Source organism: Nesoenas mayeri (assembly GCF_963082525.1).
Source record: "Nesoenas mayeri genome assembly, chromosome: 1".
In the NCBI taxonomy this organism is placed as follows: Eukaryota; Metazoa; Chordata; class Aves; order Columbiformes; family Columbidae; genus Nesoenas; species Nesoenas mayeri.
The window spans coordinates 45,290,433-45,310,192 of record NC_137541.1 but is presented as its reverse complement, the minus strand read 5'-3'; the positions used below and the strand labels follow the sequence as shown (position 1 = coordinate 45,310,192).

General features: G+C 47.8%; 1 protein-coding gene across 1 annotated transcript in view; it reads right to left on the bottom strand.

Annotated features, from left to right (window-relative positions):
- Positions 1 to 19,158, bottom strand: part of NTN4 (netrin 4) — a gene marked incomplete at both ends in the record, with an annotated part of 46,760 nt that extends 27,602 nt beyond the window's left edge. The window contains 2 exons of the mRNA XM_080354731.1: positions 14,411 to 14,940; positions 19,104 to 19,158. Of these exons, the coding sequence (XP_080210857.1) occupies positions 14,411 to 14,940; positions 19,104 to 19,158 (585 nt within the window). The remainder of the gene's footprint in view (positions 1 to 14,410; positions 14,941 to 19,103) is intronic.
- Positions 19,159 to 19,760: the final 602 nt, after the last annotated feature.

The following is a 19,760-nucleotide window of genomic DNA, read 5'->3' as shown; positions in this document are numbered from 1 at the left end:
CAGGGCTTGGGCGCGCTGGTGCACAGAGACACTGTACACTGGCAAGCACGTCATGGATGCAGCCCCACGCCGCCATCCTGCAGATGCTCCCTCTCAAAGGTATTTCATCATCTTATGCCAGAAAGACATCGATAAAGGAGAAGGTTAATCAGGAGAGGTGGTCAGAGGGCAAGGCTAGTGAGCTGTACACCCCTTGTGAGGCAGTGTGGAGTCTGATGAGGGATATTAATAAATAGTAACGCATTTCTAAAGGGTGGGTTATTTTCTCCTCTCTTTCAGGAACATACAGTTTTTTTCTGCTTTCCTAAAAATAAAAAAATCAAAAAAGAAAAATAAAAATCAAAAAATCAAGGAGATATGAACAGAAACCCAACTAACCCAATTATCAGCCCCTTCACCTCTCCCCAAAGCATGTTATTTACCCAAATTTAAATCAATGTAATTCTGATCACATTTATTCATTAGTGGCTTTATGAACACAAGATGATTTCAGATATGGAAAGAGAATGTCTTGGAAAACATCCAAGCTGGAGACTGATTTTCTTTTAGTGGAGATGATGGAAAATGTCAGGCTGAGAATATTCCATAAAAACTAGCAGTTTGAGTAACTTGCAATTATATAAATTACTTCTCAGTAATTCTTTGTTTGTCCTAATTTGGATGAGAGTGGTGAAGGAAACATATAACTAGGAAGAAGTTGTGCTAGATGCAGCTGTAGAATCCTCTCATCATTTTCAGTTTTTCTTGTTTATCTATCTCCATTTAATGCACGTGACAATCGCAGCAAGGAAATCAATAACCCTGAGCGCCTTTGCGCCAAGAGAGTTAAATCTTGTCTGTGTGGAATTCAGGGGGAGTTATGCTGCTGATTTCAATGGAGCCTGTATTCCCTCTCAGGCCCTAAAATGTTACAAACATTTCTTTTTATGGCTACTTGAAAACAGTGATGCTAAACATGAGCCCTATCTGTAACTCCCAGGGGCTGTGGGCTCTCAGCCACTCCTCCCCGGCTGCCCTGTATCACTTGGGCTGTGCCCAGCAGCCCTGGCCTCCGTTTTGGAGCCACCCTGCACCCCACAGCAGTGCAATGGAACAGAGTGAGCCTGGTGTCAGTGCTGCCAAGAGAGTAAACACCCTCATCCCTCCATCCCAAATGCTAGTAGCTCTGCTTTAATAAAACACAAACCTGTCATTATAACATGTAGGACATCATACAAATAGCAATTCTTTGCTCTGCCCCAGCACAGTGAGCTGGAGCCCCCAGAGGCTGTACAATAAGGTCAAGGATGTGTTTCCCAGCAGGATTTCCCTGTGCAGTCATTAATGCTGCTGGTTCATTCCAGCCTGTCTTGGGAGCTGGCACATCACCACACTGTCCTCATACGGCTGTTATGGGTCTGCCCAGCACCACACACACAGACAGGTAACAGCTTTCATGCTTTTACCTTTCCTTGGACTTTTCCATCCAATTGTCTCACTGATATGATGAGCCCTGGTCTGCAGCATCTCATCTATGAATGAACCACAGTTTGCACAGTAAATCTGACCGAGTTTTCACACCTACAGTTCTGCCAGCAGCCCCTGGCTGCTGCAGTCAGAGGACTCCTCAACCAAAATATTCTTTAATTTTAATGCCACAGAGGAAACGTAGGCAGGATTCAAGAAGCATATACTGCTAACATGCATGTGTATCTGATGATGGGGTTTTGCGAGCCCATCAATTTCCCTGGTGCAACCGGGCAGGACTTCTCTCTGATAGACTCTGTCGGGCCAGTGCTCCACAGCCACCCGGCTCCTCAAGGCCTTCCAGGTTTATCTTGCTAAAACCATACAGAAAACACAGGCACCTGGCTCAACCTGCAGGGACAGAAACTCTCCCCAGTGGCTCTACCACTGTGGTCGTGGTCTTGGCACAAGTCATGTCAGTTTTTTAGCTGTTTGGGCAGCCCCTCTGTGAGACACAATGGGGGGACAGCAGTTCCCTCTCACCCCCCGGAGAAGGTGCTGCCTGCAGAGCCATCAAGTCCATTACTCTTCTTATCCCAAAAGCGCCGGGAGAAGTCATGCCTGAGGGTCTTGTCAAAGAAAGCTGTGTTGTGATTACACAAGGGAGATAATAGCTCAACGAGGTACAGGAGAACATCCTTTTTGACAGCTGACACCACTCTTGTTTTCACAGAGCAAGGCCTCTGCCAGGAGAAAGCTCCACAATGCCCAGGGGATCTCACCCAGCCCCTTGGTAAAGGAACAACAGCAGCAAAATCTGGCCATTTCACCAGCAGTGAGCCTCACCAGAAAGTGCCCCATGGTGACCAGACCTCTGACTTTCCCACTGAAGTCTGTCCGCACGCATGTGTCTTATCAACCATATGTCAAAGCCCAGCATTACAAAGCTGGGTAGACAATGTGACTTCACCCAGTAGTTGGCGCCATGTATGATAGTAAAGGGTGGTAGGCCTGGATCTTTACATCAGCAGCTCTATAGTGCACGCACTAATCCAAATTTTCTATTTCGTAGAACAAGTAGTAAGTAATAAATTGAAAACCCACAGCACTTCTATGCTAGACATGCCATAATATATCCTATCAGAAAGATATTTTAATCCTCAGTGTTGCTAGCTTGCAATAAATCTTATGATATGTAGGATTGTTGCTAGCTCATGATAAATCCTACAGTATTTGGGATTCTTCTTAAACACAATCCCAGGAACTAAACCTTTATCTCAGCTTCCACTTAAAACTAAGTATCTAGCAATTTCTCATATCTGGAGTGTAAATGTCACAAACCAGGAGGCAAATAAAAAGAACCTGTCTTTAAAAAAATATATCAGTATTTGGGGTATTGCTACTTCCACATCACATGGAATTATGCTGTTGGATAAGTGATTTAGAACTTGTATGAGGATTTTTTGGTGGGGGAGAAGTCTTTCTACACAGCCAAATAGAACTGTGGACTGCAATCCCTGAGTGAGGAAAGCCACTGCTAGACCTCGAGTGGGTTGGGTTCTCCTGACCCTCCCGGTGGGATGCTTGGTGGTGGCAGGAGGGACCTCACTCCACTCCCAGGGGAGCAGGAGCAGAGAAGCTGCTCCACAGCACCTCACACATGCCATGGAATAAAAATATTCTGCTCTTCAGCCGGGCCGCTCCAGCTGTCTGCAGTTTGGGCACATAATTACATAGACACCCTCTGATAAATTTCCACATTTCATAGACACCCTCTAATAAACTTCCATAGTGTTTCAATTTCCTTGTGGGCTGTCATGAGCAACTCTTGCTGTGTTGATTACTTTATTTTGTCTTACTGGCGCAAGAAGCCTTAGCTATTTGCCATTCCACAGATGCAATAATGTAGCCCTGTATATAAATAAAATGGCAGCCATGAACGTGGTGCACTCAAGTAACCACTTGCACCAGAATGACCTTGATTTATAAATACATAAAAGTCCCTTTGCAAGAAGTACCCTAGTATGTTTACACTTGAGAGGCAATGAAAGGACATCTTTATATATATCCACAGTGGGAAGGAAAATGCTAATGAATGATGCTGAGAGCAACAAAATTGGCTCTGAAGTCAAAGTTGCCTGAGGAAGTCAACAAAACCAATGAAAGATTTGCCGCCAGCAAAGCCTTCTCAATGAGTCACAGGCACATCTTGGACCACTGGAGCCTTCACCTGCTGCAGCTGCACAGGCCCGGACCTTTGCCAAGTTACAAGTGTCCACAGAGATAAAACAAGGCCCTTTGGGTTGCAATTGTCCACGATGTTGAAGAGATACATGTGATCAACAAGAAGCTTCTTCCTCACAGACCTTCAGAAATAGGCACAGTTGCAGAGGCCATGGGCAGGGATGTGCAGCCCCCAGGCATGTGCCTCTCTCCCCAGGTCCAGGTAGGCAATTGGAGGCACAACCCTCCAGCCAGGAGACCAGACTCAGCCAGAGCTTCTCCCCGCAAGCCTGGAAAGCATCAGGAGATGGTTCACAAAATGACAAGACCAGTAAACTACAGACAGAGAGAATAAATGGATGCAAGACTCAAGAAGCATATATGCATGGGAACAAGCCAGCTAATGGGAATACAGCAGAAATAAAAGCAATAAACAAATACTTAAAACATAACCACATTTTCATTCGGTTGTAAATAAAAACCAAGGTGGTAACACTGCACAAAGTGGTCCGTGGTTCCCTTCCAACAAGATCTCCAGATAAAAGACATTGATGGAGTGTACCCTGCATCATCCAACCTGGATGCATAAGAATGTATCTATAAATAAGCACTCTGTAATAATGAAGTGTCCATATTAGTGATCCATCTATTCTGCTCATGTGCATTTGATAAATTCAGTACTGCTTTATTTGTTTTCTTTTTTTTTAATTGTATTCCTTTCGATGTATTTTTCAGGAAAATGGGGGAAAAAAACCCAATAAGAATGAAGAGAACATAAGGTTTGTTGTCTTGTCCACATAGAGAGAGAGCAAAGGGATGTGCACTACCACACAAAAGGGCATGTGATGTCTAGGTAAGCATTTAAAGGAAAAGTTAAGGTTTGCATGAGGAGTCTCCAGTGTCTCTTGGCATGCAGGCACTAAATAAATGTGACTAATCGGCCTGTACTCTGGGGCCCAGTTGAATCTCGATGTCATGGGAAGCTATCTGGTTCATTTAGTGAGGGAGATATATCTTAAAGGCATTAAGCTCCTAAAAGTTTTATGAAAACAATCTTGTTCCTTCAGAAAACCAAGCCTGGTGGGCTCCTTCTCCTGTGAAGAAGCCACAATGCTGGCACCCTCTTTTGGCAAAACAGAATTATCTGAGGTATTGCCACACCAAGCAAAAGAGCTTTTAGGAGAGAAAACCATGTGTATCTCTGTGCTATGTTCATTGCAATGATCCTATGCTAAAAAAAAGCCTTTTTGGCAGATGCTGTAAATAATTCACATGGTGAGGGAAGCTCATCAGCCTGAATTGGGCAAATATCACCCACCAGCTCCTCTAATATATTTTTTTTCTTTTTTGCCTGTCAGATCAAGTGGACTGCAGGGAAGAAGAGCCTCTCATTTTTGTCACAGAGAGGTCCGACAATTCCCTGCATGGCACATTCACACTTCAGTGTCACCCAGGAGAGATGAAACAACACTAGAAATGGGAAACCTGCCTCGCCACTGCAGAGAGGTGACCCTCAGAGACACTAAGGTCAAACTGAGCAGTGGACCCTGTCTTCCGCGCAACAACGCGAAGCACTGTCCATGTCCCCAAGTGATGGTGATACAAACTCGCTGTGTACCATCAGTGGCAGTCCCCGAGCACCTTGAGGTCCTGAAGAAATGGCACTCCATTTTGGCCCACACCTACAGCCCTACAGCACATAAACCAAGGCAAATAATCGCTTGTCTCACCATCCAAAAGTTAGGCAATCTTATAAAGAATTCAGGAGGAAAATCCAACTATTTCAAATAACTGGCCCTTGCAGGGATCTTGGCAAGTTATTTTACACCAAGGCACCATTTATCTTCTGGGGAAGTCAAGGCATTCTTCTGCCATTCTCAAAAGCAAGAAGCTATATGGGATGAACTCCTATTCACTCACAGCAGCCAGCTTGTGAGGGGCTGGGAAAGGCATGAGGGCAGCTAGGCAAGAGCTTTGGGATTTCTTCAGGATCCTTGACTATTCTGGCAATAATCAATCAGATGAGAGCCATCTTCTCAGCTTTCCTTCAACATCCCACTGCACAATTTCATTAGATGAAAATGAAACACTGCTAGGTCATGCCTGTCTTCAGGGAGACAATGATCACAGAAGTAATATTCTTACCAGAAAAATCTCTCTCCAGCTCAAAACATTTGGATTTCTTCACCTCCAGTTAACAATGTTTCTCCAAGAATCGACAGTTTATTCCACAATGGCTTTATTTTGCCTAATCACTACATTCACTCATCAAACAGATAGAAACACTCAGCCTCTTGGCTCACAAAATCTTCCAGATGCATGATATAATCAGCTATGCACTATCAAGGAAAATAATTTTTTCTCATCTTCAGAATCCCTGTTTCCAAGGCTGCACTGTGCCACACAGGATAATAAACCAGCACATGTCAGCTGGTGATACGAAGAAGCCCTTTGACCGATCAGCAAGAAAGATGGTATTTAAATACTCTTCCCTCCAGCAATTCCCCTTGTTTCCCCATCCCCACAAAGATTTATGGTTTCAGCTTTGGCCTGCCGGCAGTACCTGTTGTATGTGTAGAAGACCAAGAAAACCTGGAACTAACTCCAAAGAGCCAGACAGAGAACTGGACTTGCTTGTTCGTAGGCAGGGCTGTAAGAAAAGCTGGCTCACACCCCAGAGTTGCAGAATAACCCCTTTAACAGCTTCTGAGCATGACGCACCACTGCAAAAGCCTGCAAGGCAGAAGGTTAGCGTGTCGGCAAGAATGTCTGTGACAGTACTAGGGCTCAAGGGGATTTCTTTCAGCCTAAGAGGAACCCGATTTCATGAATATGTTTCAAATTGCTCTTGTCTTCAATGAAAAGGCTTTGTGTCTACAGAGCTGGTGGCTTAAACCACCTAGTTACCACAGGCTACACTTAATTTCGGGAAAAAGAACACCTGTCTGAATTATATGTAAATACACATAGTCAAAAAGGCCATGAAAAACAGCACTGCCCTTTCAACTCACGGCTACAGATTTTGACCACACCAGTGAGGGACGCTGTGCAGAGACTGGTGATAGAGAACCATGATGTATGTGTCTAGTAAGTTTGTTTTTGGATATTAACTTCTTTTCTTCCTGGAAATGTTGCCCAGGGAGAATTTGAGGACTCCACCATTTGTATGGGATTTTGAACGTTGGTGGATTAGTTATCTCATGCTGACACCCATTGTGCATGGCAATTAATCTCAGATTAAGTCCCCATGAGCTTTTGATCCAAAACTTCTGAGATGTGTCAATTCACTGCTTTAGGTTACACACTTCCCATGTAACCAGTTGTACCCAGAAATTCCAAAGAGAAACATGGCAGCTTCACTTTCCAGACAGAAAACTGGGAGCTGAATAAGAGAGCCAGTCCTCCCTTCATGCCAAAAATGAACTGTGAAGTGAAGCAGTGGGGTGCAGTGCCTGAAGAGAAGCTCTGGCTGTTCCTCTAAAATCCCATGGCACTTTTCTCAAGGGAAGCAATAGTCTTGCTACCAAGGCCAGATGCCAATTTAGAGAATTAAATTCTGCCTCCCCAAATTCCTCTTGTTTCATGTGGGTACAGGGCTCTTCACTTCCTACATAAGAAGTTTGGAAAGGATCTCCTGGAGCACTGGGACTCATTCCCTCCTGCTGTTGGCAGCCTACAATATACCCCCTTTCACAGACTGGTCAAGCTCACTCCGAGGAATAATTTGTTTTAGCCATAATCGGAGGCTGATCCAGAAGTCTTGATGTGCAGTTGTTAGAAATTTGCTGTTCTAAAGGGAGGACTGCTGATACGCACTATTAAACACTGGCTATGCTCCATCACAGGGGTGGCTGCATTTCAAGAGCTGGCCAAGCAGAGGGACAATAGCCAAGTGTCAAAAGCACTGGGAAAGCCAGAGAGAAAAGGAGACAATGAGACCTTCCTGTGGGGTAGCTGTAATGGTGGGGACAATGGTGAGGATCATCAAGCAGGTTGGAGAAGCATCTTGCCCCTTGCACATCCTGGTTCTCCAGAAATGCAGAGATGCAGAAATGCAGAGCACCCAGGAGGCCCAGCAAAGGGACATGTCACTGCTCTGGGACTGCCTGTGGCAGATAGAGATGGTTTTGACACAACCTGTCCCAGGGACGTAGGAGTATCATCTCTGGTACTCCATGTGCGGAAAAATTAAAAAGCAGGTGGCTGGTGCCAGGAAAACAGCAGTTGTGTTGCTCAGCCCTGATGGTGCCCAATCTCTGGAGGGAAAGTACCTTTCATGGTAAAACTCCCCGGAGACCAAAGCTTTACCTCCACGTGTGCCCAGAACTGCCCTTGTCTCCTGTCCTCCCAGGCACAGATTAAAAACTAACCTCAGGTTTACCCTTTTCCTCTGAATCCCCTCCATCCACTGTGCTAAAACCAGTGAAAACAGGGCTTTAGATGACAGGATCTCCAGGGTCCTACATAATTTCATTGTCTCCAGCCTGTCTTCATTTACATTGTCTCATTAACTTTTCCCCTATAAATCATTATTCTTGCGCTTATGAAATAATGGCTCCCATGTCTTGGTAAACTGACTGATATAATGCAAAGAGTTGGGCTGGGTCTGGCCATCACCCTCATCACTGCTGGCCGCCAGCTGAACAGACCCTCCTTTGCACATGGCATTTCTGTACAGAGCCTGACAATTCACATTTTCCCAAAGACAGAATGATCAGGAAGGTGCTGTTAAAGGTTGTTTGTTTGTTTGTTTGTTTTCCCATAAAATGCACTTCTACAAAATGTAGAGATGGAACTTGAAAACATACTTCCCCAGCCATGTCCTCACACGTCCCTAGCGCTGTTGAACATCAGCCAGGATCCTTCTTTCCTTCTGGTCAATTTGGGCCTTTGTTTTCTCTCTGTGCAGACACCAATGGCATGGGATGATTGAAAAAAAGTCATTTGCAGCCCTCTAATGGGCTGACATCCCAGGCTGTTTTGAGGTTATTCTTGCATATTTGCCCAGGTTCTTTGTGGAGTCTCATTTCCAGCAAGTGACTGAACTCAATCTCCCATGACTCAGAGATCCTTGAAAGATCTCAGAAAAATGGAGATGTAGCTTCAGTTAAGGACAGCAATGATAAGCTTAAAAATAAACTTATTTGGGCCTAAAAGACAACCAAAAAAGGCCAAAATCTTCTAGGCTGCAACAGTGTTTCTACAACCCAAAATTAGGGCTCTAAAATAAAGAGTACCTTTAACTCCTGCTTGTGTCAGCGAGCATTACAATTCCTTACTGTCTATCAGGGCCAAACTTGTGAGTAGCAGGACACAATTTATTTCTCTACACAGCTAATTTCAGGTAGAACCAGTAGGGCTGGTGCCCAGACCCTTAAGGAACGGAGGCAGGCTGCATGCAGTAGCAGTGCAAGGCAAAACATTTGAAGGCTTTTCTGCTACAGAGACATATGAGATCAATAAAATTGTCAGTGAGACACACATCCCACAGTAAAACAGCAGTATGTGATGTTTCAGAAGGTAAAAGCACCTTAGAATTTCTTGCTGGAATACAGTTGAGCTGCAAATATGCCTTTCCTATTAATAGCAAACAGTAACAATAGCTGAGGTCTCAAAGTGATTTATTAGCAGTATTCTGAATAGATGAATGCTCAAATAAGTTACCAGTTTACTAAAATCTTGTCAAGGAGACTCTGCTTCAGTAAGTCCTTTTATCCTGGAGCTTGTCTAAATGGGGACACTCAGGCGAGCTAATCTGAATTGACCACAAATGGGAACATAAAGTGAATGAGATAATTGCATTGTAGAGTGGACAGTCATTCTCCCTCACAGTTAAAGAATTAACATCTGCTAAGGGCCCCTTGTCCATGAGCCTTGTCCATGATCACTGTAACAGTGATCAGATTAGAAGAAATGTTAATACGATCTGAACTATGAGAGGGAAGGTAGCCTTTTATTCATACTAATAAAATTGGCACTCCTGTCTGAGCATGAAGCTGAAATAGTTTATTTCTACTTCTTGTTTGCTTAGATCAGATTATTTTTGGCTGGTGAATCCAGTTCTGGTTTCCCTTGCAATAATGTGGCTGAGGGGTTACACCCTGGAAAATGGTAGAAATACTCTGGATTTGTAGCACTTTCGTATGATCCAGGCTAAAACTTGGCCTTAGCCTTTTCTCTTAAGACACCAATGATATAAGGCCAGCATCTAGAGGTTTCTATCCATGTCAAACAAACTACTGCTGTGAAACAATAGATTCACTAAATTAAGCATGGGGAAAGTCTTCAGTGATCCCTCTGCGCGCAGCTGAACCAAAACTATTCTCTGACAGGGAAGGAGTTTCTTGTCCCTTTCACCGTGTTGCAAATCCAACCCCTCAAACTGGCAGGTGCTTGAAGCTTGCTGGAAACCCAGGTTGTTTGTACTGAGGTTTCCTCTTCCTTCTCACTTCTCCTTTGCCCATACCAGATGGGCCCCAAGACAGGGGACAGCCTGGCCCCAGGTGTCGAACACTGAATGGTCCCGAGGGCAGTGTCAGCCTGCGGGTAGGTTTCTTTACAGGAGGCACTGAGTGCCTGGGGATGCCAGGGCAGGACGTGGGCACCCACCATCTGCCTCTTTTCGTCTGTTCCCTACCGAAGAGGGGTTCAGATGTTTTGTGTGCCTCCTGGACCTTTGCAGAGAAGTTTTTGCTTTCCTGGCTGCTGAAAGGGTGGTTCTTCTTTGCATGAGGCCAGACTCATCAGCAAAGTCCCTGAGCACATGCTGACCTGTGAACTCATGCTTCCTTCCACTGAGAAAGCCTTTAAGACCAAACCCAGGGTATCAGTGCAGTGTCCCTGATATCACTGCTGTGCCATACAACCTTCAACCTCTTTCCTCCACAGCTCTGTCCAGATCTGCCCTTTCCTTCCTAATTCCACCCCCTGGCCTGTTTATCCTCCAGCTCATGCCCGCTTCAGAGTAGAGGACTCAGATGCACCCACAGCAGAGGACAACCACGCCTGGTGGTTTTGCAGCATCAAGGACAGGTAGCAAAGAGCAGAGACTTGCCAAGTACCTGCCAAGGTGACTCTACCCATCAGTAGACCTGCCAAGTGCCACACAGGGTGTGTGACAATACCACTGCTGGCTCCCACCACTGTGGTGGCTTTCAGCTCAGGTGACTGCAGCATGGTGACGCCCTGCAGCCGCGCCATGCAGACCGCTCTCCCAATGCCCTCCACCACCCTGGTCCCACCACTGCAAAGGGAAGCCCAGAGACATTCTACTACAGAAGAAAGACAAAAGGCATCTTCCAGAGCCAATACAGTGTCTCTCATTTCTCCACCAGCTCTGAACTCTGGATCTCTGAAATGAACCCAGAGGCTTGGCAGCTTGCTTTCTGTGGTATCATAAATCTCCTCAAGGTCAACATCATGGCAAGTTGTGATGAGGGAGGATCTTTGTCATAAGAGTTGAAATAGGCATCTAAGGAATGACTCATAATGATGAGGGCAGAAGAAACCTAAAAGGCTAATTTTTCTTTTTAAAAAAAAATGAAGCAGATACACTTTTGCTACAAATTAACACATGTGATTTATTAAAAAGACACTGTAAGCCCCTGAGTACTATGAGCTTCTGCACGCTGCTGCCTTGAAACAGGGCTCGCACATGCCATAATGCTCAGCAGAAACATGGTTGGATCAGCGCTGGTGCCATCTGGGATGAGCCATCATCTCCTGAGGCCTCCCCTGAGCTCTGCAAATTGATCATCCAGGAGGACGGGCAGCAGTGACTGAGCTGCCAGCAGCGTGCACACACCCTGCCATTCTGCAACACCCTGCAAGCCCTGACCCCGCGCCTGGAAATGCACATGTGGTGCTGAAATGTTTGAAGTGGGAGAAAGCGGTATACAGGCGGCGTGATACACAGTTTGGATCACAGCTTACAGTTGTTGCATTGCAGTTACCAATCTCTAAAAAGGTAAAAAAGAAATCCAGTAGCACTCGCAGAATTTACGTTTGTGCTTTAAAGAAAACTGTAGCAATTGAGCTGCAATTATATAATACCCTTCGGACTTGGACATTTCAGATAACTGCATATTTGAAACCACTGTTTCAAGTGAAATTACTTTTTCCATATGTCTGAAATTAGGTGCTACCAGAAGTGGGAGTAAAGCACAACATAACTCCAAACAGAACACAAAACTCTGATGTTTCTTTAGGTGAGATACATGTTGCTATTGGCAGTTACGAGTAATTGCTGGAATGTAGCACACTGTAATAAATTAAATGTGATATTTGCTAAGCATGCAGGCTTGCCATCTGGTCACCAGAGAGCTGCTGTTATTACTTTGCAGGTAAAAAGCACTGTTTAAGTACAGGGAACTGAAATGTGCCATATAAATAAAATCTTATAAGCTCCAGCCCCTTGGACTTAACATTTGTTTAAAACCTGGAATAATTAAATGATTTTGACTTTTATAGCTTCTTTGCAATAACACTAAGTAAAGCAATGCCAAAAGAAAAGATCCCATGGGAGCACGCTTGGCAAATAGCCTGTTTTTGCAGCGTGCTACTGCAGATGCATCAAACGCCACCAAATTCCTTTCTTTCTTGAAATGTATAGGCACTGGTTTCTACACACACGACCTCGATCCTCCTGTCTCCATGCACTGCACTGACCTGTGGAGGATCTGGCCTGAGGCTGGCATTTCATAGAACCATACCATGTCCTGAGTTGGAAGAGACCCACAAGGATCATCAAGTCCAACTCCTGTACCTGCATAGGACAATCCCCCAAAAATTTGCACAGGTTCTCACCAGACACAGCCCCTGTCCCGGTATGCAGGTACATCACTGTGGTGACCACACTGAAAACTGTGCTGGGGTGCTGGCTACTTGGAAGCCAGCACAAATGAAGCAAATACTGCCCTGAATGACACCCTGGGTTTCTCATTCCTGAGAATGATCCCTGGGAAAGCTGAAAAAGGAGTGTACAAGTCAGAGTACCCCAGCCATGTCCCACTGGCTGGCCTGAGAGCTACAGATTTCAGTCCCCGCCCTGCATCACAGGCTGGCACAGCCTTGATTCAGGTGGTGGGACACAGAGGCTGACAGAAGTGCTGAGGGCCTGGAAAATTCTCAGAGAGGTACATCCATAATTTCTTTTGCAATACTTTGTAGTTAGCCCCAGTTCAGAACCACAGAATGGCTTCAGTTGGAAGAGACCTTTAAAAATCATCTAGTTCAACCTCCTTGCCATGGGCAGGGACATCTCCCACTAGACCAGGTTGCACAAAACCCCATCCAGCCTGACCTTGAACACTTCCAGGGATGGGGAATCCCAGCTTTTCTCTGCAGCCTGTTCCAGTGTCTCGCCACCCTCATCATAAAAAATGTCTTCCTTATATGCAATCTAAATCAATTTCATTTTAAAACTGTTGCCACTTGTCCTGTCAGAATCAGGCATGGTGAAAAGTCTCCATCTTCCTTATAAGTCCCCTTTATGTATTTCACTGTGAAAGGAAGTTCAGGCAGCCTTTTGGGGGCATGAGCAAAAGGAGGCAGGAGAAGAGAGGAAGATAACACTCCCTCTCACCAGTCCCCTGACTTAAACCCTTTTCTGGGTCTGTCTGGCAGGTCTGGAGATCCTCGTTTCTGAGCTGACGAGAGCACAGAGCCAGCTTCTCCTAGAACAGGACATTGGCTGCCTCCTGAGATGCAGATAAGAGATGCACTTTGGTGAACAAACAGTTTGCAGCATTTCTGTAGAGAGTGGCTTGCTATTCAGAGCCTGGCTAGAGCTGACCCCAAATGACTGCAGAGGGATCTGAACAGGTGATTTTTCTCAGGCATGAATGCTTGTCAGAGGGCAATTTTAAATGTGATTAAACTTTCAGACAAGCTCATTAAATGAGGCCACTAGAGGGAGCAGCCTTTAAAGTCCAGGGCTGGTCACTGGGGACACGTCCCTACCACTGGGGATGCGGGCAGGCAGCCCCACGGCTGTGGGACCGCGGGAGTCTTTCCAGCACCATAGGACAGGCTTAGGCACCAAAGAGAAGAGCATTACTGGCAGCACCTCCAAGTGCATGATGTGTTATCTGCTGCTTCTGATACTGAAAGTAACCTGATTTTTTCACAGAAATTTTTCCTCTTAGCAAACATGATGTTCTTCTTCATTTTTTTTTTTTTCATATAAGTGTGCACAGAAAAAAAAGAAAAAAAGAAAAAAAGATGAGGTATAAATTTCTTAATTACCTGGCTAATCTGGTTTATGGCAACCATGGTTCAGTGTGGTCAGTAGATATTTTCACTGGTTACACACTTGTCGGTGAAGGCAATCACTATTAAAAGTAAATCTGGACACATTCAATTTTAACATAGCTGCATTTTGGTCAAAGTCACTCCAAAACCACAAGACTGCCAGATCTGGAAAAGACTGTCAAAAGCAACATCCCCTCTGGCTTTCCCGAGAAATTGGCAGCATCTACCTTGTTTGCAGTTGCGTGAGGGAGTTTCCCTGTGTGAGGGGAGAGGAGTTTTTAGGAAAGTAAAGGAGATTACGAGCTCAGCAAAGCAAGAGGCAGGGTGGTGCCTGCATCACCTTGGAAGGAATTATGTTAATTCACCTTGTGAAATAAATTCAATAACAAGGGATGTCGGTGCAATAAATAAGCATAAAGGCTAGAGTGGAGATTGCAGAGGGAAAGGGGGCTGAGTCAGGACTTTCCCTTCCCGAATTCGGCAGACCTACCTCTCCTCTGGTGCAGGGGAAGGGACTCGAATATCTGGAAGTGCAAATGGCTCCTCTCTGCTTCATGTCGTCCTCCAGACCGAAGGTGGCCGAGCAGTTAGCAGCAAAGTATTTGTAAGGCTTCCACGTCTCGCCGAAGTCCTGGGAGCGTTCCAGCACCATGGCAGCTGGCCTGGGTGACTTGAAGACCAAAATCAAGTGGGTGAAGTAGAAGGCGGTTTCCAGGTCCAGCCGGATGGTCTCCTGAGGGGCATCCTGGGCTGCCTGCCACCAGGTGCGGGGCAGGCGGAAGGGGGAGTCGGCCATGGCGGCAGGGGGGTGGGCCAGCCCTGCGTGGGCTGCACTGCAGCGGCCGCAGGCCAGGCGCTTGCAGCGGCGCTGGGCGTCCTCGGCGTAGGCACAGAAGGGCTCGGCAGCATGGCGCCCGCAGGCTGTCTCCGTCCGCAGGGCCCGCCCGTGAGCCAGGTTGCCCATCCGGGGGTTGCAGGCCTTTTCGCAGGGGCTGCCCGCTGCTGCCACGCTGCCCAGACCTGTGAGGCAGAGAGAATCATAGGGTCACAGAATTGTTTCCGTTGGAAGAGAACCTCAGGATCATTGAGTCCAAATATAACCTAGCTCTAGCACTAAACCATGTCCCTAAGAACCTGATCTAAATGCCTTTTAAATACCTTCAGAAATGGTGACTCCACCACTTCCCTGGGCAGTTTGTTCCAATGTCTGATGACCCTTTCCATGAAGAAATTTTTCCTAATACGCAATCTAAACCTCCGCCGGTGGAACTTGAGGCCATTTCCTCTTGTCCTATCACTTGCTACTTGGGAGAAGAGACCAACACCCTCCATGCTACAACCTCCTTTCAGGTAGTTGTACACAGCGATAAGGTCTTCCCTCAGCCTCCTCATCTCCAGGCTGAACAGTCCCAGTTCCCTCAGCTGCTCCTCATCAGACTTGTGCTCCAGACCCCTCACCAGCTTTGTCACCCTCCTCTGCACTCTCTCCAGCACCTCAATGTCTTTCTTATGATGAAGGGCACAAAACTGAACACAGTGTTCAAGGTGCGGCCTCACCGGTGCCAAGTACAGTGGCACAATCTCTTCTCTAAGAGAAGAGCGTGGGGATGAGGCCGGCTCCCGAGGTGGGTGTACCACACCTTGGCAGGAGCACATGTACCCCATGGCATGATTTTTGGAGACGCTGCCCCTGCCAAGACCACATGTCGCCAGTATTGTTGACCCCAGGAAGGGCTGAGGGAGAGTGTGGCACAGCTGCTCATTGCTCCCCTCCACAAAGTTCAGTTTGTCTATAACAGCAAAACAAACCAAAAACCCCTAATTGCTTCCCTGCTTGGGAAAATCACCACCAAGTTGCAGAGCAGAGCAGGCAGCATGGCAGGAGGGATGCCTCCACCTCACACTGCTGTCCCAAGGGAGCCAGAGCAGGGCTGAGGCTTCGGGGGCAGTGGCTGTGGCCAAGTCACCCTTGCACCAAGGCCTCCAAGGAGATCCAGGTGGTGCTGGGGAAGGGGAGAAGCTGCCAGCGACACTGGGGCAGCCCAGGCAGCGTGCTGGTGGGAGACCAGGAGATGGCTGTGGGGGGACAGCATCACTGCACCCCAGCTCACCATGTGACAGATTAGGTGTTGGGGGTGCAAAAGCTGGTGGGAATATCTCCTGCCACCAACGACCTCAAATCTTCACCCCCTTTCCCACCCCTGCATTCCTAGCCCAAATCTTGCGACAGTCCCAAACTGCTGCTGAGGCCACGGTTGAATTGAAACACCGCTTAAGTTTGGGAAGGCTGTCACTGATGTGTATAAAGGGGGAAAACCCATAAATAATCCTTGGTTGAAATGATGCTGGCAAGCTGCCTTGCAGCTGAGGCTCTGTGGTTTCTGTTCAAGTTTCTCTGGAAGCCTTGTCAATTTAAAAATCCACAGTTAAACTGTCAAAGAAAAATAAAATCACCATGGGGTTTGGTGTGAAACCATCTGCAATGTAACACTCCTGGTGCAGGAATGTTTGATTGGTGGCTCTCCACCTCTTTATTAATAAATATAACAGTAGGTCAAGGCTGTATCTGATGAACCGTAACTGTTTAAAATAAAAAAAAAAGCTCTAATGTCTTGGATGTGGGCAAGCTAAACCATCCGAGGTGCATAATGTCTTCTTTATCGTTGGGCCAGTCATATACAGTCAGCTTTGTGCACCAATTATTATGACCTCTTCTTGGCATTTTTATTATGTCCAAAGGTTGTTTCAGTTTAGCATCCAATAAATCCTTTATTTGGGGTTTATTCAGCTTTTGTCTACATTGTCATAGTTGCAATTAAGCTATATTATGTACTAGCAGAGGCTAAGCCTTCAGAGCCTGACAGCACTCCCCACTCCTTCTGCTCTTCAAGAAAACACCCTGGAAAGAAAATATTTCTACCACCACAGGTCTATATAGGTTTTCTATCCCAATTATTCAGAACACATGTGGACTGCTGCTTGTTATGCACCCATTACAAAACACTTCTGAATCCAGTCTCTGGATTTCACTGGGTAAGCAGTCCTGGGAAATTCTTAGTGAACAAGAAATACTCAGTCAAGTTAGCTTCTACAGAGACCTGGTAAAACTGTGTCTGAGATGATCTATATTAACTGTGCAGAATACATTTGCTGTAGAAAAGTAAACACATATAACTGTAAAATTGATGTAATATCACTTATGTCTCCTAAACATCCTTTTCAAAGCACTGTATAAACATTAACTAACGTACGCAGCTCTCCTGAGGGGTAGGTAAGTGCTATTATCATATTATCAGTTAGGCTTGCCACAAGTTTGCCTAATTTATGTCTTTGGCTGCTTTCCTGAATTCTTTGGCTACGTGCAACACAGCGCAGTTAGTCGCAAAACAAATAGATGAACATTTACCGTGGTTCCCTCAGTTGCGGGATTGCAAAGCAGATTTGGAAAGACATAAAAAGAGCAGGGCTCAGTCAGCACCCTGAGACAGGTCGAGATTATTGTTTGTGTTCATCAAGTCCTTTTGTTTTTCTGCAAACCACCAATTACTGCCCCTGGGGAGGCAGTGGAGGAGGACACGTCCAGTGGGAGGTTTCCTGGTGACTGGGGTGGTGGCAGAACTCAGCATAGCTGTCCCCAGAGCAGAGGAAAGGCTTTGCCTGAGCCCAGACAGGACGGGTTGGCTACCAAATTCCCATGTGAGACTCCGGGAGGCGAGAGTACTTGATTGCTTCCAGTTCCTGGTACGCTCCAACCCCAGTCACTCATGGTCACTGACTGCAGTTGTCTTTGGGCCAGGCATGGAGGATCCCTTCCTCACCTGAGACCTGATTTGGGGTCAGGGACCTTGGCTTCAGTAGGGTCTGAGAAATGCTGCTGGCACACAGACCCTACTTCCCGTCCCACGGGCAGGAGGCGGGGAGAGGAAACCCCCTTTGAAAGGGTGTTTGTTTTCACTTGAATTGGAAAGAGTTGCATGACGGATGCAGAGCACTGCATGTTATGAAAAGTGACAGCTTTCTAGTGTAATGCTGGCTGCCACAGGAATTCAGTAAAAGGACAAATGAGAGCATGAAGATTTCCATGCCGTCAACCACAAGCTCACAACTGCTCTGCCACAGCCCAGGAAAAGGTGTTTTTCTTCAGTTGCACTTAACGAATCTGCCCAACTAAGTACTCCCATCCTATATACTGTACATGCCACTGGACGGGGATCTTCAGTAATGAGTAAGAGCATGCAGAAAATACCGTGACTCACCTGTAAAACATCCATGGAAAATCATATGCTTCCTGCTTAAGCATTTTAGCAACACTTGCCTTGTGATGTTTCATTTATATCTTGTGCCTGATTAAATGTTTGTTTCCCATCTGGGTTTTTTCTTCTTTTTAAAGAAGAAAATTGGCACTCGGCTTGCGACCGGCCGAGGAAGTGTTATGCAAACTGTTTATGCCCAATTGTCTCTGCAGTGGCGCGGCAGTACCCCGCTGCGGGCAGATCTGAGCCGCAAAGTGTTTATGCTGCGGGAGGGGGCTTTGAAAACCCTGCCTGCGCTGCCTGCCCTGCCCTCCTTGCCGCGCCTGCCGCCCCTCCGCACCCCGACCGCTCGGGGCACCGCCACGCAAAAGCGATGCGGAGCCCTCAGCGCCTTTCCTCCGCGTCCCGCCGCTGCTCACCGCAGCGCTCCGCGGCCGGGCCGAGCTCTCCCGTGGCATCGCCCGGCTCCCCCGTGCTCAGCCCCCGGGACGAACTCTCCCGACCCCGGCTCCCCGCGCCGCTCCGCCGGAGCCTCGGGGCGCCCGGACCCCTCTTTGTCTGCGGCGAGGGGCGCGGGGCTAGGAGCGCAGCCCCGGCCCCTTCCACATAGATACACACACACGTACACACATACTGTGTACGTACATATGCATACACAGCATGTACGCACATATACGCGCATGCACATTCCTATGTGCGTGTATATATATACGTGCATACGTGTGTGTATATAGGTGCGCACATGGATTCGTGCTACTCGATACAGGCGCGCACCTATGCACACGCACACATACGTGTGCGTACACACAGGAATATATGTACATACACGTGTATGTACACACACGCTCACATACGCACGCACGGTCCCGTATCTACCTCGTACGCCTGCGGAGGACGGAGAACGCCGAGCGCCGGACGGTCGCGACCCACCTGCAGCGGCAGCGGCGGCGCCCAGCAGCAGCGCCAGCCACATCCCGCGCCCCATGGCCGAGCGCCCCGTGGCCGAGCGCCCCACGGCCACCCTCCCTGCGCGCCCCGCCGCCCCGCGGCGCGACCGGCCCTGCGCGGCATCAGCGCCCCGCGCGGCACCGGCGGGCGGGCGCGCGCCGCCCCGCCGCCCGCCGCCGCACCGCGCCGCCCCGCCGCCCGCCGCGCCGCGCCCCGCCGCCGCCCGCCCCCGCGCCCCGCCCCGCCCCGCCGCTCTGCCCTCCCCTCCTGCCCCGCCGGGGCGGCCCCGCCGCGGGGGGCGGTTGCCGGTGCGCGGCGAGGCGCGGTACTGCAGCGGAGGGAACCGCACACCTCCCTTCCCGCAGCCCGGGAGAGAGACCCGCGCCCCGGGGCAGGGGGCTGCCCGCACCAGGCCCCGGGAGGCGCCGGCTCCTGAGCCCCGCGCTGTCGGGGCGGAGCGGGTGGAAGCTTTGAACCGCAGCCTGCCCCCGGCCCGGCTCGGTTTTAAAAGAGAGACCTAACTAGTCGTTGACTAAACCTGAGTTACTCAAAACTTTGAAGACGTTTCTTGTTTCGTTGGCTCTTTCCTGGTATCTGAAGGACTGAGTGGTGGAGCCACATAAATGTAAGAGGTTTTCC